General features: G+C 39.9%; 1 protein-coding gene across 1 annotated transcript in view; it reads left to right on the top strand.

Annotated features, from left to right (window-relative positions):
- The first annotated feature begins 9,743 nt into the window (after positions 1-9,743).
- The window catches only part of LOC132821329 (spermatogenesis-associated protein 16-like), a 126,176-nt gene continuing 111,792 nt past the window's right edge, over positions 9,744-24,127 (top strand). The window contains exon 1 of the mRNA XM_060833913.1: positions 9,744-10,361. Within this exon, the coding sequence (XP_060689896.1) occupies positions 9,744-10,361 (618 nt within the window). The remainder of the gene's footprint in view (positions 10,362-24,127) is intronic.

The raw sequence follows: 24,127 nt of genomic DNA on the forward strand, positions 1-24,127 counted from the left end.
TAGCCAGTTCCTTCTTCAAGAAAGATTTTTTGAAGACTTTGAAGATTCGGGTAATTTCCTGACGCAGATGTTCACCTAATTGCTCTGTTGTGTTTTGTCTTTTCTCTCTCAATATTTTAAAAAAATAATGAACAGTTTCGAATCTAAGACAACAGTTCCTTTGGAAGAATGTACTAAAGGCATTCGCAAAATTCTTATCTGTTTCTTTTAAAACGCAGGCATGGAAACATTTTTTCCCCGGGGACGTTTAGTGCCATTAATTTCTTTGTTCTTGTCATTTTGCTTCTGTTAATTCATTCTCCCATTTTTGTAGTTCTGATTTTTTTATTAGAATCATACTCAAAGTACAAAAGAAGCCCTTTGACCTATTAAATCTGTACTGCCAAAAATATACTACTATCCACACAAGTTTCACTTCACTCGACAAGACCTGTAGCCTTGAATGTTTATCCAAGTACATTTCAGGGTTAAGGTAAGCTGCTTTCTATCCACCTGTCTATGACTCTCAATTTTTTTACCATGACCAGGTAACCTTTTCTGCTCCGAAGAAAACCACTTGACCTTATCCAGTCTCTCTTTACAGCTGAAATGTTCCACCCCAAGCAACATCCTGATGAATCGCCTCTGCAATCCCATCAATGCAGTCATATCTTTCCTGTAGTGTGGTGACTAGAAATGCACACGCGCTGCAGCTGTGGCCTAACTAAAGTTCTGTAATGCTCCAGCATAAGCTGTCTGTTATTATAAGTTGTGCCTCAACCGATAAAGACAACCATCAATTATGCCTTCTCAACTATCCTCCTAACCTGTTTTTTTCCACCTTCAGGTTCCTAAGATCCCTCTATTCCTGTGAATTTCTTAATGTCCTGCCACTAGTGTACTCGTCTTGTTCCTTTTTCCAAAGTGCATCACCTCACGTTTTTCAAGGTTAAATTCCATCTGCCCCTGATCCCCCTATCTGACCAATTCCTTTATATCCCCTCGTAATCTAAGACATTCCTCCTCATTGTCAACTCCTAGCCAATCTTTGTGTCATCTACATCATTTATGAATATTGTTGCAACACGTGGTAAACCCTCTTGCTTAATTTACACTAGCAACACGGAAAAGATTTATCTCATGCAGTAATCTTTGAAAATTTGAGAGGCCAAGGACTATTTAAAATAAAAATTAACAACTTTATTTCTTAAAGTATAACAGAGAATAATTAACTAACAACTATTTACAACTCCCTTCCTCTAACCTATCTTTTACTTTCCCCTATACAATACTGGTCAGATTTAAAAATCCCGATTTAAGATTTACAAAACACAACTTCTTATCTCAAAGCCAGGCAACTTTCGGTTCTTTTCGGTATTCCTGTCTTTTCTTCTTCTTGGGATCCGCTTCACAGGTTACTGATTGATAAAGGTACCTTTAAAAGAGCTATCTTTTGGGCAGTCTCTACATGCTGGTGACATGGAAGTTCTCCTTCCAACTGGTCAATTTTTCCCAGTCTCATACCCCCAAATCATTGGATTGTTTCACTGTTTTTTTAAGATTGTCAATATACTAAATTCAAATTGGATTGGAGTTTGGTAATTTTTGGGGTATAATTTAAAGTGATTGGTCTAATTTGAATTTGTTTTTGTCTCCAGGCAACCCAATTAATCTAGCTTTTGACCAAGTGTTACATTGTTACCTTTTTGAGAACACTCAGTGCTGCCAGGTATTTTTTGCTAGTTTTTAATTCTTTTAAAGGTACAGTGCACCCACATCTTCGTAAACAGTGCATACCAGTCTCCAACCACACAAACAGTCTTCTACCACCACTGTCAATCTCCTGCCACTAAGCCAATTTTGGATCCATCTTGTCAAGTTTACCCTGGATCCCATGCACTTTTACCACTTTATTAGTTTTCCATGTGGACCCTTGTGAAAGGCCTTGCTGAAATCAGTGTAAACAACGTCAATTGCCTTCCCCTCATCTGCACATTTGGCCACCTGCTTGAAAAATTCAACCAGATTTGACTGTCTCTGAAAAGCCATGCTGGCCATCCCTGACCAAACCTTGCCTCTCTAAACAGACACTAATTTTCTCCTCCAAAATTTTCTCCAGTAGTTACCATGTCGCTGAAGTGAGACTCACTGGCCTATGGTTCTTTCGTCTATATCTACCACCTTTTTTATAAACTTTCTTGTACCATATTAGGTGTCCTCCGGTCCTCTAGCACATCCACAGTGGTCAAGGACAATTTCAAAATTTGGATCAGGGCTCCTGTTATTTCCTCCCTCATCTCCCACAGCATTGTGGGACACAACTTATCCAGACATGGAGATTTATCCACAGTTAAACCGACCAAATCTCCAATACCGCCTTACTTTTCATATCAATTTCCTCAAGAACTTCACAGTTCATATTCTTAAATTCTGCACTTGCATCTCTTCCTCCTGAATAAAGACGGTTTTGAATTATTCATTTAATACTTTACCAATGTACTCCACCTTTATGCACAGGTTTTCCCCTTGGTCCCTAATAGACAGTACTCTTTCCCTAACTGTGTTCATCCCCTTGGTTTAATTGTAGCGTATCTTGGGATTCTCCCTAATCTTGCCTGCTATGGCCCTTCTTTGCTCTGCTAATTGCTTTCTTGAGTTTTCATCTGTACTCTTTGTACTCCCATAGGCTCTCCATTGTTTTACTCCCTTTTGACCTGTTACTTATGTCTCTTTTCCTTTTCTGAATATTCCTGTAACCATCTATGGATCTCTGGTCTTGTTATTGCATTTCACCCAAAAGGGAACATGTTGAGGCCTGTAGTTTCTCCTCAGTACTTTTTTGAATGCCTCCACTGTTCTACAGTAGATTAATCCTCAAGTAGCTATTCCCAGTCTATTTTGGCCAGATCCTGCTTTATTTTAATAAAATCTGCTTTACTCCAATCCAAACACTTGTTTTTTTTTTATTTTTTGCAGATCATCTTTCTCCTTTTCCACAACAAACCAGAAGTTGTTGTGGAGGCTATCACTAAATTATTTCTCCACTGAAACATCAAACACCTGCACTGTCCCTTGTAGAACCATCAACATGTTGGTATGAAAAGCTCTCCTGTATATATTTCAAGAAATATGCCTCTTCTGAACCTTTTTATACTGTGCTTATCCCAATTAATAATGCGGTAATTGAAATTCCCTAATTACCCTATTATTATTTCTGTTGGTATTCTTTATATTGCTCAGTCTCATGCTATGTTTGCATTTTCGTTGTTCTTTTCAGTTTATAGCATATCTTAGCTCTTGTATTGCACATAGTTGTTGGTTTCTTTGCAAATAGAACTGTTACTTCTTATGAGTATAAACTATCAATCTAGAATAAATCAAGAGTTAATGACTTTTGAGGGCTTGTTCTTTAGCTTTGCTGCAAGTTTGTGGTATGATCCAAGTCAAACTTTTTGTTATTCTCTCCTGGGATGTTGGCATTGCTGGCTAGTGAGCATTTCTTGCCCATACCTATTTTGTTTTAATTAATTCATGAGACGTGGGTGTCACTGGCTGCCTAGCATTTATTTCCCTTTCCTACTTGCCCTTGAGACGAGCTGCCTTTTTGAACCGTTGCAGTCTACGTGCTGTAGGTTGACCAATAATGCCATTAGGGTGGAAATTCCAGGATTTCGACTGACTGACAGTGAAGAAATAGCAATATATTTCCAAGTCAGGATGGTGAGTGGCTTGGATTGGATTTGCTGGTGGTGGTGTTCCCATTAAGGGCGGCACGGTGGCACAAGGGCGGCACGGTGGCACAAAGGGTGGCACGGTGGCACAAAGGGTGGCACGGTGGCACAAGGGCGGCACGGTGGCATTAAGGGCGGCACGGTGGCACAGTGGTTAGCACTGCTGCCTCACAGCGCCAGGGACCTGGGTTCAATTCCCGACTCAGGCGACTGACTGTGTGGAGTTTGCACGTTCTCCCCGTGTCTGCGTGGGTTTCCTCCGGGTGCTCCGGTTTCCTCCCACAGTCTAAAGATGTGCTGGTCAGGTGAATTGGCCATGCTAAATTGCCTGTAGTGTTTGGTAAGTGGTAAATATAGGGGGTCTGGGTGGGTTGCGCTTCGGCGGGTCGGTGTGGACTTGTTGGGCCGAAGGGCCTGTTTCCACATTGTAAGTAATCTAATGTATCTGCTGCCCTTGTCCTTCAAGATGGAAGTAGTCGTGTGTTTGGAAGGTGCTGTCTAAGAATCTTTTGTGAATTTCTGCAGGGCATCTTGTACACACTTGGGGAATATTCCATCACACTCCTGACTTGTGCTTTGTAAGTGGTGAATAAGCTTTGGAGAGTTAGGGGTGAGATACTAGCTCCAGAATTCCTAGCTTCTGACCTGCGCTTGTAGCCACTGCTTATTTGGCGAGTCCAGTTGAGTTTCTGGTCAATGGTAACCCCAAGGGGAATTCACTGGTAACACAATTGAATGTCCAGGGGCAGTGGCTACGCTGTCTTTTATTGGAGATGGTTGTTGGCTGGCAGGTGTGTGGCATGAATGTTACTTGCCATTTTTCAGCCCAAACTTGGATATCATCCAGATCTTTTTTCATTTGAATATGGGCTGCTTCAGTATCTCAGGAGTCGCAAATAGTGCTGAACATTGCACAATCATTGGTGAACACTCCCACTTCTGACCTTATGATGGAGGGGCGTTCATTAATTAACCAGCTAAGGATGGTCTAGGACATTAAGCTGAGGAAGTCCTATAGAGACGTCCTGGACCTGTTCTTGTAATAATTAAAAAGGTGTCGTCCATGTATCTGATCCAGCTTCTGGGTCGGATTTGTGGGAGGGCTGTTTGTTCTAGTCTTTGCACCCCTGCTTCTGCTATGAGCATGGAGGTGGATGACTCCATAGGTGTCCCATTGACCTGTTCATATATTTGGTTGTTAAATGTGAAGTGTGTCGACAAGCACAGGTCTAGTAGTTTAAGTATGTCGTCCTTGTTGATAAGTTCCCTGTTGTGTCGTCTGTTCTGTTTGTCCAGGAAGTTGGCTATTGTCTCTCTGGCTAGAGTTTTGTAATTGAAGTGAACAGTGCCATTGTGTTGAATGAGACCATTGCTTCATCCTTATCTATGTTTATGTTCTTGATGTTGTCATAGGAATTTTTGTGATGATTGTTTGGAATGTTTCAATCTGCTGATAATATGTTTCAGTTACTGATGGAGTTCTTTTGCCAGTATATCTGTTGGTATGTCTGGTTGTGTACCTTCAGTAGTCCATAAAATCTTGGGGTGCTGTTGGTTTCTGGTTTCATTCTTTGTTGGTCAGTCCTGGTTGTCATTTTGTTTGTTTTTGTAGGTTCCGTCATGTGTTGTTTATCCTGTTGGTTAGCATGGTGTTGGTAGTGTCGGTATCTGCAAGTAGTTTCTCTGCTTTCTGACTATATTCGGTTTTGTCCATAATAACCATCATTCTGCTCCTGCAGCTTCATACACAGATGCCTAGCAGACAAACAGTGCAACGAGGACATGCCATGACCCAACACACTAATCATGCTACCTTATGTAAAATAATGTCTCAGAATTAACAGCCAGGTTTCTCCAACCACTCTGGATTCATGGCAGCCTATAAACTGACAGCCACGCTTAGACAACAACTCACCAGAACAAAAGACTATATCCATCACGTGCAAGGCTAACATAATTTACAAGATCCCATGCAAAGACTCCACGAAACACTTTTTAGGACAAAAGAGCAGACAACTAGCAATCCGCATACACAAGCACTAGCTAGCGATTAAGCGCCTGAACCAGCTGTCTTGAGTAGCCATGCACACAGATGACAAGGACCACAAATTCGACTGGGACAGCACAATGATCGTAGGACAAGCTAAACAGAGGACAACCAGAGAATTTCTAGAAGCATGGCATTCAGCCACAGACTCTGTCAACAAATACATAGACCTAGACCCAATATATCAGTCACAACAACAAATTATTGGAATGATCAACCACGGAACAAATGCATTCCAGAAGACACAGTACAGCAGTACATCACAGAAGGCTTCAAAGCACTGAAGATGTCACCTAGACAGGGGACAAAACATTTGCAATACAATTTCCGACCATGGTGAACATACCCATAATTAAAGCAATTGGCACTCGAGCTACAAGTGTTTACACAAACCTTGAACATCTTTCTATATGCCAGATATGACTCCAAACAGTGGAGAGTTTGCCCTCTGATACTCATTGATTCCAATTTTGCTAAGACTCCTTGATGCCACACTTGGTTCAATATAGCTTTGATATCAATGACTGTCACTTCCCATCTCCCTTGTGGAATTCAGTTCTTTTGTTCGAACCAAAACTATGATGATGTCAGGGACTGAGTGGCCTTGGCAGAACCCAAACTGGGTATCACTGACCAAGTTATTGCTGAGCAAGTACTGCTTGATAGCTCTGTTGATGACATCTTCCATTACTTTGCAGATGACCTTGATAGAGTGGTAATTGGCCTGTTTGGATTTGTCCTTTTTTGTACAGGACATACCTGGGTATTTTCCACATTTTTAGATAGATGCCACTTGTGTATCTTTACTGGAATAAATTGGCTAGGGGTATGTCAGTTCTGGCGCACAAGTCTTCAGTACTATTTCCGGAATGTTCTCAAGGCCCATAGCCTTTGCATGATCTAGGGCTTGCAATCATTCCTTGAAATAACACAAATTAATCGAATTGGCTGAAGACTGATCTCTGTAATGCTAGGGACCACTGTAATGCTAAGGAGGAGGCAGAAATGGATTTTTGTATTCTCCTTTTCCAATGAGTTATTTAATTGTTCACCACCATTCACGATTGGGTGTGGCAGGATTGCCGAGCTTAGAACTGATCCATTGATTGTAGGAGCTTAGCTCTGTCCATCAATTTGTGTTTATGCTGTTTGGCATGCAAGTCGTCCTCTTTGGACATGTTCACACCTCATCTTTAGGTGTCCCTGATGTATTCTTCTACACTTTCCAGTGAACCAAGATTGATCCTTGGTCTTGATGGTAGTGGTTGAGGGGGACCATGAGGTTGCAGTTTGTACTGGAGTATAATTCTGATGCTGTTCATGGCCCATAGCACTTCATGGATGCCCAGTCTTGAGTTGATAAATGAGTTTGAAGTCTGTCAGTTGGCAGAGTGAGTGTGCAAAACAACACAATGAAGGGCAATCTTAATGTGAAGGTAGGACTTCATCTCCACAAGGACTGTGTGGTGGTCACTCTCACCAATACTAACATGGACAGATGCATCTGCAGCCAGCAAATTAGTAAGGATGAGGTAAATACATTTCCCTTCCTTTTGATTCTCTCAACATCTGCCACAGACCCAGTCTAGCAGTAATGTCCTTTTGGGACCCAACCAACTAGTGCTGAGCCATTCCTTGTGGAGGACACTGAAATCCCCCACCCAGTGTATATTTTCTATATTGAATTTTACTGCCTCCATCTCAAAGGGTGTCATTGTTCTACTGATGTAGAATTTCAAGAAGAGGGCGAATGGTATGTTCAAACCAGCAGGAACCTTCCTTGTTCACGTTTAACCAGAAGCCATGAGGACTCTCAAGGTAGCTCCCTCTTGACTGTATATCACTGTGCCACTGTCTCTGCTAGGTCGGTCCTGCTAGTTGGACAGAACATAGCCGGAGATGGTGATTATGATACCGGGTATATGATCTGCAAGGCATGATTGTGAGTATGATTATGTTACGCTGTTGCCTGACTAGTCAGTTATTAATCTCCAGTTTTCACACTGGCTCCCAGATATTAGTAAGGAGGACTTTGCCGGATTGACCGGGCTGTTTCCGCGTTCGTCTTTTTTGGTGTCTAGGTCGATGCCAGGTGGTCTTCATGTTTTTGTTGAGACTTCATAGAGGTTGATACATTTGAGTGGCTTGCTAGGCCATTTCAGAGGGCAAATCTGAATCAACCGTATTGCTGTGGCTCTAAAGTCAAGTGTAGGTCTACCAGGTTAGGATGATATAGTTCCCTGCTTGAGCCTGATGGGTTTCTGCCCACAATCAACGAAGGTTTCATCGGTATATTCTTAATTCCTGATTTTTGATTTTTAGTATAGAAGTCATATTCCACTGTCTGACATGATTGAATTCAAACCCTGGTCCCCAGAACATTAGCTGAGTTTCTGGACTAACAGTGTAGTGATAAATCCGAGGCCATCGCGTTCCTTGAAAAGATGTTAGTGAGCTGCCTCCTTGAACCAGTGCATGTGCTGTAGAAAGAACCACCAAATTGTCGTTAGATAGGGCACTCCAGGATTTTGACCCAAATCCTTGTGTATTCTATCCTTTTTTTTAACCTCTTAGCATGGAGCACAAAAATGGATCCTCTTGCTTTCTGTGCAATATGCTTGCAAGCTGATTAGAGATGGTACCATGTGGGCCTGTGGATCCTACTTTCAAAGGATGCTATGTATTTCCCTAATTATTGAGTTGGGTACAACAGCCACATTACACTTCCCTTCCTTCTCTGTGAATGATCTTGAGGTCCAAGATATCAAGCATTTCAGCTGTCTGCCCAAGAATCTTTATTGTCTTACTCCAAGGCAGTAAGTATATTCTGCCTATTAGTTAGGATCCGTTTTTGTGGCTCTGTGTTCTCTATCTCGCATAGCTCATCATTTCTTTACTTTGTACAATAGCAGTCACAGCAGTCCCAGTCGGACTGTGCAGTCCCTCTACAATGTGTGATGAGGATCTGGAGCAAACTGTCCAGATATTACTCCCTCTTTCTTGTGTATTGAACTATCTCCAAGTTGTGCTGCCCTCATTTACTCCGGTAGAAAGATTTGAGGTGAAGAAATCTACTGCAGATACACCATCTATCATATCTCCATGTATACTTATTTAAAGATAATTGAATTTTATGATTTAAATTTTTCACTGTAAGTTGCACTAGGTGCTGAAATACTTCAAAATTTAAAATATTTGCTGCTCAAACATGTAAATGTGTATAAGCTCTAAAGCAAAAGAATGATCTATTTTCCCCTCTGCACTCTTACAACATTCTGAACTTGCCTGTGTTGTATGGTTGCAGTCTGTAGCAGTTAACATTTTACTGTTATGCACCTTTTGAATCACATCCATATTGGAACAGTCAGCTTACAGATTGTGATAGTTACCTTTCAGAATCTATTTGGAAAACATTCTGATACAATTTTCTCAGATATTCCTTTATCTTACCTTGAATTATTCGGCATTTGACTGGCCTTTTTTTTCCCCAGTAAAAAGAACAAATCTGTCCACCATGGGCCATCACTGACCATTGAAAATCATGTTTATATTTATCATATTATCCATGCCATACCCCCTGTAACTTCAACAGCTTGTTAGCACGCAACCACAAACTCTCCATTTAATTGACTTTGGTCTTTTGTGGAAGACTCTTCTGTTCTCCAATGTCACTGGCACTCACTGGTTTTGAGATTTCCTCCATGGCCCCTTCCACATCCCCATTTCTATATCCCCATGTATTTAAGACCATATCTTTGACCCATTGTGTCCTTTTTCCTTCTGTAATATAAAGTGGCTTTGAATTTTTTTTGTCGTAAAAGGGCCTTCAAAAATAAAAGTTGCCATTGCAACATATATAATCAATATTTTATAAATGGACCAAAATCTTAGAGACATACTATGATGTGATAAAAGTTATATGCATTACAAAGCAAATTCTAATCATTCATATTCTGTAACCTTCATTTAGGTATCAATGTTTGAATATGGCTTCGATAATTATGAAAAAATCAGATGGAAAACAGAATGTGACTGTCAACATTAAAATTGAAAAAGAAGTAAATACTTTCAATATATCTCAAGGTAGTACGTCAGATGATGCAGCTGATCATCCTAGACCTCCTGATGGGAATGACAAAATATGTAGCAGAACACCAGAATCCTATCTAAGCCAAAGAATGACACATACAAGGAAGGTCAAGCTGAAGAGAAAGAGTACATTAGACAGCTTAGGCATCAAAAGAAAACTAGAGAATGAAGAAAAATGTGCCAACAAAAAGGAATTGAAAACAGTAGAGCATCAAGATCCACCAGTAATTCAATCTCTCACTCGTGTGCCCTTAAAAAGTGTAATGGATGTTGAAACAAAATTGGTATATGTTGATGAGCAACAAATAATGTATGAATTTATAGAATCCCAAGATTATGAAAGTACTCTATCAGTGGATGAAGCCAGCAAATCAGGAGAATCTATGACTTCTTGTGCATTGAATTTGGCCCCCCAAATGGACAAATGGCTTGCTAAAGCTTTAAAGGATGCAAGTTTTTACTACCACCAGAAGAAGTACTCAGTTGCAGCAGGGCGATTCAGAACTGCATTGGAGGTACCTACCATACTTCACTAGGTTTAAATTAACTTTATTTTCTCCTGTTGCAATACCAATGGTTAGTTAGAATGCAATCAGACATTTAGAGGTCTCATTCCAAATATGAAGTAACACTTAGAAGCAGAAGAATTAACACATTAGCATTGTTAAATTTAGTTCAATTTACAGTTAAGTTTGAGATGGAGGCAATAAAATTCAATATAAAATAGGAGGAGTGACCCTTTGGCTCTTCAAGTATCCTCCAATATTCAATTTGATCATGGCAGATCATTCTGCACAGTATCCTGTTCCTGTCTTCTTCCCAATCCCACTGATTCTTTTAGTTCCGAGAACTAAGTCTACCTCCTTCTTGAATGTTCAATGTTTTGGCCTCAGCAATTTATTGTGGCAGGGAATTTCACAGGCTCACCACTATCTGAGTAAAGAAACTTTTCCTCAACTCAGGTTTAAATAGCCCACCTCATATCCTTGGACTGTGACATCAGTTCTGGACTACGTGATTGTCAAGAGCATGTACTCTGTTCGCTCCTGTTAGGATTTCATCAGTTCTTTGAGACTCAACCTTATCTTTCTAAACTCCAGTGAATAAAGCCTTAACCAATCCAGCCTCTCTCTCTCTTTCTCTCTCATCATAAGTCAGTCCTGCTCTCCCAGGAATCAATCTGGTAAGCCTTAGTTTTACTCCCTCCATGGCCAGATCATCTTTCCTCTGATAAGGAGACCGAAACAGCACACATTATCGTAGTCTCACCGAGATCGTTTGAAAATGCAGCAAGATATCCCTGCTCCTTTCAGGAGGAAACTATTACTGAAGGCTTCACATACGAGACAATATTTGGTTTAACCTCCCATATCCATTTCGTTTCCAGGCTCACATCCACAATTCATAATCTTCTTTTGAATTCCAAACTCAGGATCTCCTCTTCACAGAAACTTGGAAAATAGTTGCAGGAGTAGGCCATTAAGCCCTTCGAACCTGCACCACCATTTAATATGATCATGGCTGATCATGCAATTTCAGTATCCTATTCCTGCTTTCTCTCCAAACTCCTTGATCCCATTAGCAGCAAGGGCTGCTTCGAGCTCCTCTTGAATATATCTCACAAACTGACCCCAACAGCTTGCTGTGGTATAGAATTCCACAGGTTCATAACTCTGAGTGAGGAATTTTTCCTCATCTCAGTCTTGAGTGACTGTGACCCCTAATTCTGAACTTTCCCAACATCAGGACATTCTTCTCGGATCTAGACTGGCCAGTCCCATCAGGATTTTATATGCTTTTATGAAATCACCCCTCATTCTTCTAAATTACAGTAAATACAAGCCTGGTCAATGCAGTTTTTCTTCATATGTCAATCCTGCCTTTCTGGAAATCAGTCTAGTGAATCTTCGCTCGACTCCGTCAATAGTAAGAATGTCCTTCCTCAGACTAGGAGACCATGGTGGGCCTCAATTTGTCATTCCTGATGTCTCCAATGTCCTGTTTTCTTTTAATATGGTTTCTGCCAACTTTCCAGAATCTTTGCTTATATACCCTTGCCCAAGACCATCATAAGTCTGTCATTCCAAGGCTCATGTAAACAGGAGACACCTGCTTCCATTGTTTTCCTTTTATCCCTTTTTGCAATCACAGAAATCTTATGACCATTAGCACCAGTGATCTGCCCAGTTAGCATTTGGTTTTACTTATTCCTTTCACTGCAAGCTGGGCAAATGTTTAAGTAAAATTAGCATATTTTCCTTAATGCATTTTAAGCTTCTGGAGCCCTATATCATTCCCAGGGCTTTACCCAAGGTTACTCCAGAATTATTTCTAAACCAGATTCTGGTCAGCTGTTGGAGCTGACAACTTGATACTCTTGGTGTATTTCCCTATTAGCCATATCTATTAGCCGCTAATACTAAGCCAAGATGAGACTTTCTTCTGATTAGCTTATTCCAATTATCATAGATGCTGCACAAAGTTCTATTTTGCTGTTTTTCATCACCTTTACCTTACCCTTTATGGTTTGGTCTTAACATGACTCTTCAGTACCTTAACTGTGTCATTTGCAGCCCAACTTTCAAGTAATCCTTCCTCCGCATTCCATTGATCATTTCCATTTAGTTCACTCAAGACCTCTGTAATCTTTGCATCAAGGTTTGGAGTTTTAGAATCATAGAATCCGTCCAGTGTGGAAACAAGCCTGTCGACCCTTCGCAGTGTAATCCGCCCAGACTCATTTCCCTACCCCATTATCCTATATTTACCCCTGACTAATGCACCTAACCTACACATCCCTGAACACTATGGGTAATTTAGCATGACCAATCCACCTAACCAGCACGTCTTTGGGTTATGGGAGGAAAACCAGAACACCCGAAGGAAACCCAAGCAGGCACATAGAGAATGTGCAAGCTCCACGGATACTTGTCCGAGGCTGGAATTGAACCCGGATCCCTGGTGCTCTGAGGCAGCAGTGCTAACCACTGAGGCCCTATGCCATCCAAGAAATAGGAAGCTTACAATCCAGATTTTTCAAAATTGAGAATCTTTACAATGGACATCTTCGCTCCCTAAGCTGTTAGGACATCATAGTTACAATATTAATAGGTTTTATGCAGTCCATATTCAAATGCAACAAGCCATGGGCAATATCCACTCCTGGGCTGAAAAGTGGCAAGTAACACTTCTGCCGCACAAATGCCAGGAAATGACCATCTAACTAAGTAACAATGTAACTGCAATGATTATAACCATGTCAGCCAGGTGGATTTCATAGAATGAGTTCCCTGATTGGCGCTGATAATCTGGTTCAATAATGATGCTATAGCTGACAGATGAGAACAGAAGTGTCACACATCATGCTCACTTTTGAGAGCTGTCCCTGAGTCACCTGGATTAGTGTCAAGACTCTCCACATATAAATAAAGGGTGCCTTGATGACGGGATACTGGCCTGTGTAGAGTTATGCAGGGACTAGAGAAAAGCGTGCTGCATCATAGAGAAGTACTAATTCATCCAAAAGAGAATGAGCGACACACATTCAATGAAATTCACTTGCAACAGTCAGCTTTGAATTGGGGTCAGCATTTCTAGCACCATATCATTAATTGGGACGCTTGTCTTGTTCAGATGTGCTTTTGAAGACTGAGCCCAATATGTGAAAATAATGTCTTCTCTTTTCTGAGCAAAAAACATTGAGGCAGATGAAAAGCAACAGGTAGTTCTCCTGACAGCCTATGGACCCACAGCTTTTTCAGATATTAGGAGCCTAACTTTCTCTGAGGCACCAGATACTGAAACCTTTCAAGAGTTGATGAATTTAGTTAAGGAATATTATCAAGAACCATGGGAGTCCCTGTCGGGATTTTTGACTAGGTTAAGATGACTGGCCAAGGCCTGTGACTTTGGTTTAACCCTTAATAGGATGTTGAGAAACCATTTGGTGTGTGGAATTAATGATGTAACCATACAAAAGTGTCTATTAGCTGAAGCTAAAACTGGACTTCAAACAGGCTCTGCAACTGGCTTTATCATTGGAAAATATGAAAAGTGGAGAGAATGCATTGCAGGGTATTCCGATGGAAGTAGACAACCTAGCCAGTCTGACTCAGCTTGGGAAGAATCAAAGAATGTGGTATTGGAAAAGCACAGCTGGTCAGACAGCATCCGAGGAGCAGGAGAGTCAACATTTTGAGCATAAGGTCTTCATCAGGAATGAGGGGGTGGCCCAAGGGGTCTGAGACATAAATAGGAGGGGGGTGGGTTTGGGGGAAGGTAGCTGGGAATACGATAGATAGATGAAGATAGGGGTGGATTGGATATGTGGGAAGGAAGATGGACAGGTCAAGAGGGCGGTTCCGAGTTGGAAGGTTGGATCTGGGATAAGGTGGGGCAGATGCGAAATGAGGAAGCTGGTGAAATCCGCATTGATCTGAAGGCCCAAGACTCCCAAGGCGGAAGATGAGACGTTCTTCTTCCAGGCGTCAGGTGGCTAAGGTTTGGCGGTGGAAGAGGCCCAGAACTTGCATCTCCTTGGCAGAGTTATTGTAGTAAAATGCTCGGGCCCAAGCTTGAATGGGGTGAAATTGGTTGAGAAAGATTTACCTAGATTGGCTCAATATTTTTGGATTGGAAACTGGCTGCCTGGGTGAAGTCCTAATTAAATACCCAAACACTTTTCAGGGAAGTCCAGGGGCTATCAAATGAGCCAGAGCAACCTTGACATATTAACCAGGAAGCAATTCCACAATTTGCCATTTGCCTTAAGGGTAAAAGTAGAAGCAGAAATTGGGCTTGAAAGCGAAGTAATAGTCAAATCAGTCTAGTTTGCAGAATGGGCAACCACCAGTTGAATCGACTGAAGTCGGATAGATTGGTTTGCCTTTGTGGAGATTTTAAACAAACAGTAAATTGCTTTTTGCTGTTTGATAAATATCAAATCCCTCACATTGAGGATTTATACACAAAACTGCTGGAGGGTGTCCTTCATGAAGCTGGAATTGAGCCATGCGTACTTTCAATTGCAGTTAGATGAGTATTCCTAGAGATATGCTATAACTAATATCCAAAGAGTATATAGCATTGCCAGCCTGTGCAATTTTTTAGTGGACCATGGAGTACGTTTTACAAGGTCTATCCCAGGTCACCATTTATCTAGATGGCATTCTAATAGCAGGGAGGATGAGTAAAGAGCACTTAGAGAACTTGGACATAGTCCTTAGACATTTCTCCCAGGCCTTCAAAAGGGAAAATGGGTGTTCCAGGCACCCAAGTGACCTTGGGCTATAGAGTTGACAAGATTGGGTTGCACCCATTGGAAGATAAAGTGAGGGTGATCAAATGTGTAACTATAAGCTAATACTAATGCAATGTTGAATCGGGAGACATTGCACATCAATTCCAGATTTCACTTGAGATCATTTGTACTGGAGCTTAGGTCTTTCATTGGGTTGGCGAAGTATTACTAAAAAGTTCATACATAACCTGGCCTCCATCCTGGCACCTTTGCAACAACTCTTTAAAAGGGTCATCCTTAGAAATTGTCACATAGCCAAACCACAGCTTTTAGGAAGGTGAAGAGCCAGCTATCATCTTCTAAGTATTGATATATTGATCTCAAATGAGATCGAGTATTGACATGTGATGTCTCCCAGTTCAGCATTGTGGTAGTATTCGCTTATAAGTGGCCCAATAGCATGTGCATCCAGGACTTTGAAGAACGTATATACGCCCAGCTGTGGAAAGAAGATTTAGTAATCATACTTGGAGTCACCAATAACTTTACAGACATAAGTTTGAAATAACAACCAGTCACAAATCCTTGCAAGGTCTATTAAAGAGAACAAGGCAATGTCGCCCATAACTTCAGGCCAGATTCAATGGTGGACTGTCACACTGTCACAGTAATTACAAGTTGGAACTCCTTCTGGCAGGTACACCTCTGTCATGGCATGAATTGGTATTGGTTTTAACTCGTGGGTATGCTCCTGAGCTTGGCTAAACTGGCCATAAACAGGTCCAGGCAGCAGGCCGTGGAGGGGTTCATTAGGGCCGACTGCCTGCCCCTCTTCTGCGGCTACGTTAGAGCCCGGGTGTCTCCGGAGAAAGAGTACGTGGTGACCACCAACACCCTGGAGTTGTTCAGGGAGAGGTGGGTGCGCAGGGAGTGGAGTGCAGTGCATTATTTCCCCCTCCAACTCTATTTTGATTTAATCCCTGCCCTCCCTTTCACTGTTTGATCACACAGCATTGCCCTTTGATGTGGAGGGCATCGCTTGTCACTGACCACTCAGGTGTGTCCTTTCTTCCTGGTGGTGGAAACTGAATAAAGATTTGTGCACCTTGTGTCTTTCACTGTGTCTCACACCTGCACAGGGAAAGAAAGAGAAAAAAAGAACATGAGTGTCAGACATTCTGCTCACTCAGAAAGCTGACCCTGAGGGAGCTGAATCATTGTCAAGGACTTTCCATGTCTAAATAAAGGGTGACCTGGTGATGGGTTACCAGCCTCTGTGGACTTACTTCAGTAACCACCACCCCTTGAAATTTAACTGTTTTATCATCCCTCAATCCCCCACTATTCAATTCAAGAGTGTGATGGAATACTCCTCACTTACCTGGATGGATGAAACACACCAACACTCAAGAAATTTGACAACATCCATGACCAAGCAGCTTGCCTGATCATACCACATCCACAAGCATCCACTCACTTCACTCTCAATCCTATTCTGTGCTATCTATTAAGATGCACTGCAGAAATTCACCAAAGATCCTGAGACAACACCTGTCAAGCCCACAACCATTCCATTGAGAAGGACAAGGGCAGCAGATACTTGAGAACACCACCATTCTGACTTGAAGACAAGTTACTGTTCCAGGGTCAAAATCCTGGAAGTCCCTTTTTATTTGCATTGTGGATTTACCAACAACATATGGACTGCAGTGGTTCACAAAGACAGCTCACCACTACCTTCTCAAGGGCAGCTAGGGAAGGACAATAAATGCTTGCCAGCCAGTGATGCCCATGTTCCATGAGTGAATAAGACAATTGCTTCAGTGTCTAAGAAATTAACTCTTTGTTGTGTATTCTGTCTTTAATGGAAAGGTGCTGATTATTGAAGATATTGATAAACGCTTCTAATTTTGCTGCTTTGTGACTCCAAATACCCTGTATATTATCCAAATCATAAGTCGTAACATGTTTGGAGCCTGGAATACTTTTGAAGATACAGTCATCTTTTACTTTACCATGTATAAATTTGCACAGACTGGAACAAATTTCTTATTTATAGCTCTGCTGTGCCCTTTGTTTGGAGGAGAAATTCAATTTTAAATTCAAAATTGTTTCTGTCAAACCTATCTGTAGTAACTGGATATAGCTTCATCTGTACTGTCCGGCTGGCGAAATGCTTTAAGGATATTTTGGACAGCCAATATGTCTTTTCCTGTATTTGTGTACAAATTTCAATGTCCGTTTTACATAAAGTATGGCATTGGGAGGATATGATTAGTGAGTTAATCATGTCTACAAAGCAGTATGTCTCTTCAATGTAATTAGGGGTCTTTTCTGTTGAGGGGTTCCAATCTATCTTAATAAAGCAGGACTGATCATAAGAGAAGACCTTGGAAAATAAATCAATGAAATGTGAAGTGCATGTGGATTAAACTATTGCCATCTGTTGGCTAGCTTCACATGACAGAATTAATTTGTGTCCCTTCTCCTGGTTATACGGTTGAATCTTTGGAAGTCAGTCAATATTTTCTAAACAACCTGTTCAGAGATGTTATAACACACCTCTAGAGCAGATGCAACCTGAACCCTGGCTCAGAAACAAAGACATTGCTACTTCATCACAAAGAACCTTCTTTGGATGCCAGTGTGTCTTGACACATTTGTTAGCATATTTGCACACATTATCCTTGATATTTATGCTACCTTATTTCTTGTAAGCATCAACACAAGTACAGAAGGTAATGTAACAACATTACTGCATCATTTAGTAACAGAGTTGGTGAGAATGAAAAAGATGCCCCTGAAAACCAGAAAGTAGCCATCTGGAAAATCTCAAATAGAGCCCCGAGAAAAGATAATTTCATTACTGATTTGCCTTCAACTTTAGCTAATGGTCTATTTTGAAGGACTTGTCTTCTGAGATGCATATTAATAGCATCCATTCTTTTCTCCAATCCATACTTGTGTTCAAAACGTTCATCAGCATCATAAAACATTAATTGCTCTTTCCAAATCCATGCTGGCTCAATCTTGGTCAGATAAAAACTTGTAAGGTTTTAGGTCACCCATTTATGCACTATATTAATTTTCGGACAACAGGTTTTAGGCGACTGTGTATACTCGTGTATAGGCCGAATTCTGAAGTCTTTTTTTTAAAGCTGAAATTAGGAGGTTGACTAATACACGGGTACTGTTTTGAGGGGCTGAAATTCATGTTGCAGTTCAAAATACCATACTATTAGCAAAAGTCAATTTGATTGCACAACTAATCCTGGGTAAAGAACAAAAACATAATGAATTATAGCAAAGGTAATTACCAGATAAAAGCAAGAAACCGGTACAAAAATTTAACATGTCAAAGATTCATTGAAATCCTGCAAAAATTACACTATTCAACATCATCATGGCCTGGTATAATGGCACACTTAAAATGAAACATTTTAAAAATTCTGAATGTGTAAGTGTCTTGAACTTTCCCGCCAAATTCTTCCATTCCCCTTCCATTTACTCTGGTATGTTAGGAACCTCAGCACATTTGTCAAAGAATTAAAGATATAAAGGTATGTAGCTAATATATCTCACTTTTATTCAGATATAATAAGACAATTAAAAAGATTAACTTTTCGATGTATAGTGAACAAAGTGCGCTAAGTACTGATAGACTTAGTACCAGTCTGCATGAATCAAACCGTGCTGTCGTAAACCAAGTGTGGTAGAGTTATGAATGAATGGAGTAATATAGTAAACAAAGAGCAATGAATAGAGTTACTGTATAAATGAATGAATGTGATTTAATGAGACATAGTAGGATCAGCTTATACATAAGATATATAGAAAACACAAGATTTTTTTGGCCAAAAATAAGGGGTTGACATATACACGAGATCAACGTATACATGAGTATATACAGTACATTAAAGCCGACAAAGAAGAGCAAGAAAATGGGATTAAATGTAGAAACCAGGATGTTTTTATGTCAATTCCCATCACCGCTTCACTCAGAGTCTCTTACTAAACCAATTCTGATCAAATAAAGATGGTTTATTCTTGAATTTTCTTTCGCCATGAACTGGAACACACTGTTACCACCATTTGAGAATGTATACAGCAAGTTTGCTTCACAGAATAATTAGATTGCAAAAGCATCTGAAGCTGTCCTCTGAGCTCTAGGAGTGAGAGTTTTTTGTTTGCTGACACTTTGGATCCTCAAATCTATTTTCAAAAGATTGAACTTTAATATTTATTGCATTATTTAAAAATTGTCACAAATATGATGACTTGATCACCACAATGTTGACAAGCACTTAACTTCTATCAGACAACACTGTTACACAGTCACAACGTAACCTTTTATTTTATCTCATCTATCGAAGGAGAACATTCATACATCTTCCCATCCATTTTGTCTATTTGTTCTGCTATTATCTGAGATCTGTAGTCACGCACTCCATGCTTTTAGTATTCCTCTCAACTTCCCAGTATCTTATTTATTCCCTTGCTTGTTTGCACTCCCAAAATACATTTCAGCATTTCATCAGGTTGAGTTGGGGTGGCTTAGTGGTTAGCATACTGCTACCTCACAGCACCAGGGACCCGGGTTCAATTCCCATCTCCGGCGACTGTGTGGAGTTTGCACATTCTTCCCGTGTCTGTGTGTGTTTCCTCTGGCTGCTCCAGTTTCCTCCCACAATCCAAAGATGTGCCAGTCAGGTGAATTGGTCATGCTAAATTGCCCAAAGTGATAGGTGCATTAGTTAGGGGTAAATATAAGTTACAGGAATTGGTTTGGGTGGGTTACTCTTTGGAGGGTCAGTATGGACTAGTTGGGCCAAAGGGCCTGTTGCCCTACTGTAGGTAATCTAATTGAGTTGTCCTAGAACCTGACCAACTCATGTTTTCCTGCAGTTTACAGCTTTCTTTACAATTTTTTTTTAAATAACACAGAAAAATGGTCCTTTGGCCCATTGTGCTTGCTTTCTCACCATCAACTATTTTGATAAATTTTAAATCAATTTCCAGGTTGTTAACAATGTCCTCTACGTTTCAGTAGAAATCATCAATATACTTTGAACAAGAGATTTTGTGCAGAGCCCTACAGAACCCAACTAGAAACTGTTTTCCAGTTACAAAAACACCTGTCAACCATGATGCTTTCTGTCACTGAAAGTTTTGAATGCAACATGCTACTTGTCCTCATTTCATTGGATCTTACTTTTCTGATTAGCCTGCCGTGTCAAAAGCTTTGCTAAAAGCCATGTGAACTGAATCAAAATGTACTGTCTTTCCAAACCTTGTCACTTGAAAAGAATTAAGTTAGTTAGATGTGACTTTCTTCAAGCAAATCCATTCCAACCTTTGTTAACTCATGCCTTTCTACCTAATGCAGTCACTCTCAACCATTCAGTGATTTTCCCACCAATTATCTTAAACTGACTATCAAGTTATTACTCAATCTATACGTTCTTGTCTTTTTCATGAATGGTGCAATGTTTCCAGTCATCCAGCACAATATCAGTAGCATGAAAGAATTAGAAAACTCAACTTGAATTGCTTTCTGTAACATACTGTCATAGTAAGTTAGCATATCCAACTTGAAGTCCCCATTCTTATCCAAATAAAATAGCAACCATCAGCACTTCCAAACCTGTTAGATGTTATACACTGGAAAAAAATTGTTTTTTGAATTGAGTCCAAATCCATATTTTATTGTGAGAGTTTTATCACCTGCTGATTACTAGCTCCCCATTTTGATACAGCCAATTCATACCCAATTAATCCTTAATTAATATATCAATCACCAATTTCCTTGTTCCATTAGGTCTCAGATATCCCTTCAGATAATATTAAGTGTTAACAGATACCCATTGTTTTCTTTTAAAATAAATCAATATTTAATAAAACAACAAAACAAAATATATAAAATGACAGCATGTTATATTCCCTTTTATGCCAATTAAATTTCCAATCATCCTTTTACCAGTACATCCAACAGTTTCTTAGAGCTTACCCCTTCCAGATAGCTGGCTGCTGTAATTCGCCCATTTCAATTTGGAAATTTCTCCATGCTCCAATATTTACTTTAAAACTACAATATTGGTCCTCAATCTTTTGTTCAGTATACGTTATCCTACAATATTAAGGCAACACTCAATGGGTAATGCTGCTGAGTGTTTTTTAGATTATTTCCCAATTTTTGAAGAAAGCCACCATATCTTCCTCCTCTCTGAGCGTGAGAATTTCTGCTGCTAGGATATGTTTTACTATTCTTCTAAACATTTTGGTTTCCCAAGCTAAAGAAAAAAGTGCCATCTGGCTAATTCTGCCATCTGAATAGACTTCAGAGTTCTTCCATTTCAGTTTTGGAAGCCTCTGCATCATTGTGAGACCTTACTTTGACTAATAATGGAATTAACATTTTACAGATAAAATTGCTGATGCAAAGTGAGACTCAATCCATTTTGCCTGATTTCTAATCCAATGTATTTAAAAGTCTCAAAAGCCTAACTTTCAAATTTGATTTTGCTATAAGCCCATTTATAACAGTGTTTTCAAATTCGCTGCTACCACCCTACAACAATATTATCTGTGTGCATCATAAGGTCTGAATGTTGCCTGTCATGGTTTCGATAAAACATGCAGGGTCTGACTTTAACTAAAGACAGCGCAGTTTTAGAAAGGCAGACCTTACTGAGAAGTGCCAAACTCAAGAAGCATCATTTAAACCATGTACACATTTATATAGTTTCCAGAGCTTCTTCACTGCATTTGGTGCCTATTTTGCAGCATGAAGAAAGACGTCTTTCTTGAGCTGATTTACGAACAAAAGTGCAGCTTTAATATCTATTGGTCTTTACTTCCAAGCACTTGTTACGAATGAGAACTTTTTCAAAATTACCTTTCCTGATGTTGCTGAATCTACTCTGAAATCTTGACTCCCCAGTTTTCTTCAAAACCTTGCGCCACCTGCCTTGCTTTATTGTACTATATCTCTTCTCTTGACCTAGTTAGACTTCCATGCCTACTCTTTGAAGACTGCCACTTATTGAGTTTCCCCTCCTTTTAATAGGACTGTTTTCGATGGTCTGTATCTCTTCTCCAGGCATTTTCACTCCCACACCACTTCCTATTTGAGTTTACATTTTGTCTTGATTTCATAATCCTAATCTAGGGGCCTAACCTCCTGCCCCTCATCCTGTACATTCATCCAGCATTTATATTTTTCAGTGGCCTTTCCTGCTTTGCTTATAATGTTGCAATTCTCTATTGATTAGTCTCTTTTGATAAATATTTGACCTTAGCATCTACCTTTGACTGTTACCTTTTGTAACTAATGGTTTCATATTTGACTATCGGAACCAATCTGTCCATCGTTGGACAAGCTGTTGATTTGATCTTTGTAGCTGTGAAACATTTGGGCATGAGAAGTAGCTGGCTCCTCGTTATTTTCAATAATGCCTTCAGATCCTGTAAATTTCTAATCCATACCAAGCAATCTTGAAAGGTGTGCCTGAACAGTGTGATTCCTGTATTTCTGTCTTTACCAATCATTTTCCCTGGGCCTCTCCTTTATTTACAATCTTCTTTATTTACAATAAACCATACCTCCTGGATTAAAACTAGTTTCCAATGGTCTGTCTTGATATCTTAATTCTGGCGGGAATCTTTGATACTTGGGCTTCAATGAAAGTCTTTCTGCCTGCATGCGGTACATTGACATGCTCTGAAAAAATAGAGTTTATTGTAACTCCTTCCCAAGCTGGAGTTATTTATTGTTGATGGAACTGTAGGATTCCTACCAACAACTTTCTGATATGGACTATATCCTCCAGCTATCGGCAACAAATCCTTAGCATGGACAGCCCATGGTATTACAGAAGATAATTTACAGTTTTGCTGATCTGCCAAAATTTTGTGAACCATTTCATCTGCAACTGCTTGGTTCAAACCTATTCAATTTCATACATACATCTCTAAATTCATCATTATCAGTCTCCGCCCCTGTTATCTATGAAAAAGTTTGCAAGTGGTCCAAGTTCGCAAGTGATCCAAGTTCAGTCCCTATCTATATTCTGTTATCTTTTCCACAATTATTTTCTTATCTTTAATATATAGTATTGTTGATTGACAAAGTCTGGTTGCTAAACCTACAAAATGACAAATCAAAATGTTACTTTTCTTTATCTCATACCTATTAATCCGTAACTACTACCTAATGGCAGACTTAGTATAGGCCGTGACTTCAATATTTCATGCAAATCTCATATCAACCATGAACCCCCTCTGGACTTATTGTACTTCCCACATGCCTTATTCCAGCATCCTTTATTAAAACTTTAACTGTTTGGAGATTGGATGGAGAACTTGCCCATGTAATTTTGACATAATTTTGTACTCTAAATTTCTGATTCTAATGCTAATAACATTTCTTTAATTTCTTTAGTTGAAAGATTATGTTTCATTCAAGGACACACATTGCTATCCTAATTATGTAAATTGCAAAATTACAGATTTTTAAAAGACAATAGCTTTGTCATTTTCCATCATCCATATCATTTGTGCTATCTTCCTGATTGACTGACTTATTGGTCAAGGTGCTTTAGTGGATACAGCACCCATGCTAATTAAATTATTGATTCCAACTATTTTACAAGGTATAACCACTCCTTTCAAACATTTTAATATATTATCATCTCCAAATCTGAAATTGATGGAACTCTCAAATTCCTTAACTTTGTCCTGATCCTTACTACTCAGAGTTTTGGTAGCATTTTAGCCAGTCCCAATGTCTAATATTAAGTTTGCAGATAACACTAAAATTGGAGGTGTAGTCGACAGCGAAGAGGGTTACCTCAGATTACAATAGATGGGCCAATGGGCTGAGAAGTGGCAGATAGAGTTTAATTCAGATAAATGCGAGGTGCTGCATTTTGAGAAAGCAAATCTAAGCAGGACTTATACACTTAATGGTAAGGTCCTAGGAAGTATTGCTGAACAAAGAGACCTGAAGTGCAGGTTCATAGCTCCTTAAAAGTGGAGTCGCAG

The sequence above is a fragment of the Hemiscyllium ocellatum genome, chromosome 13 (genome assembly GCF_020745735.1).
Source record: "Hemiscyllium ocellatum isolate sHemOce1 chromosome 13, sHemOce1.pat.X.cur, whole genome shotgun sequence".
Taxonomy (NCBI): Eukaryota; Metazoa; Chordata; class Chondrichthyes; order Orectolobiformes; family Hemiscylliidae; genus Hemiscyllium; species Hemiscyllium ocellatum.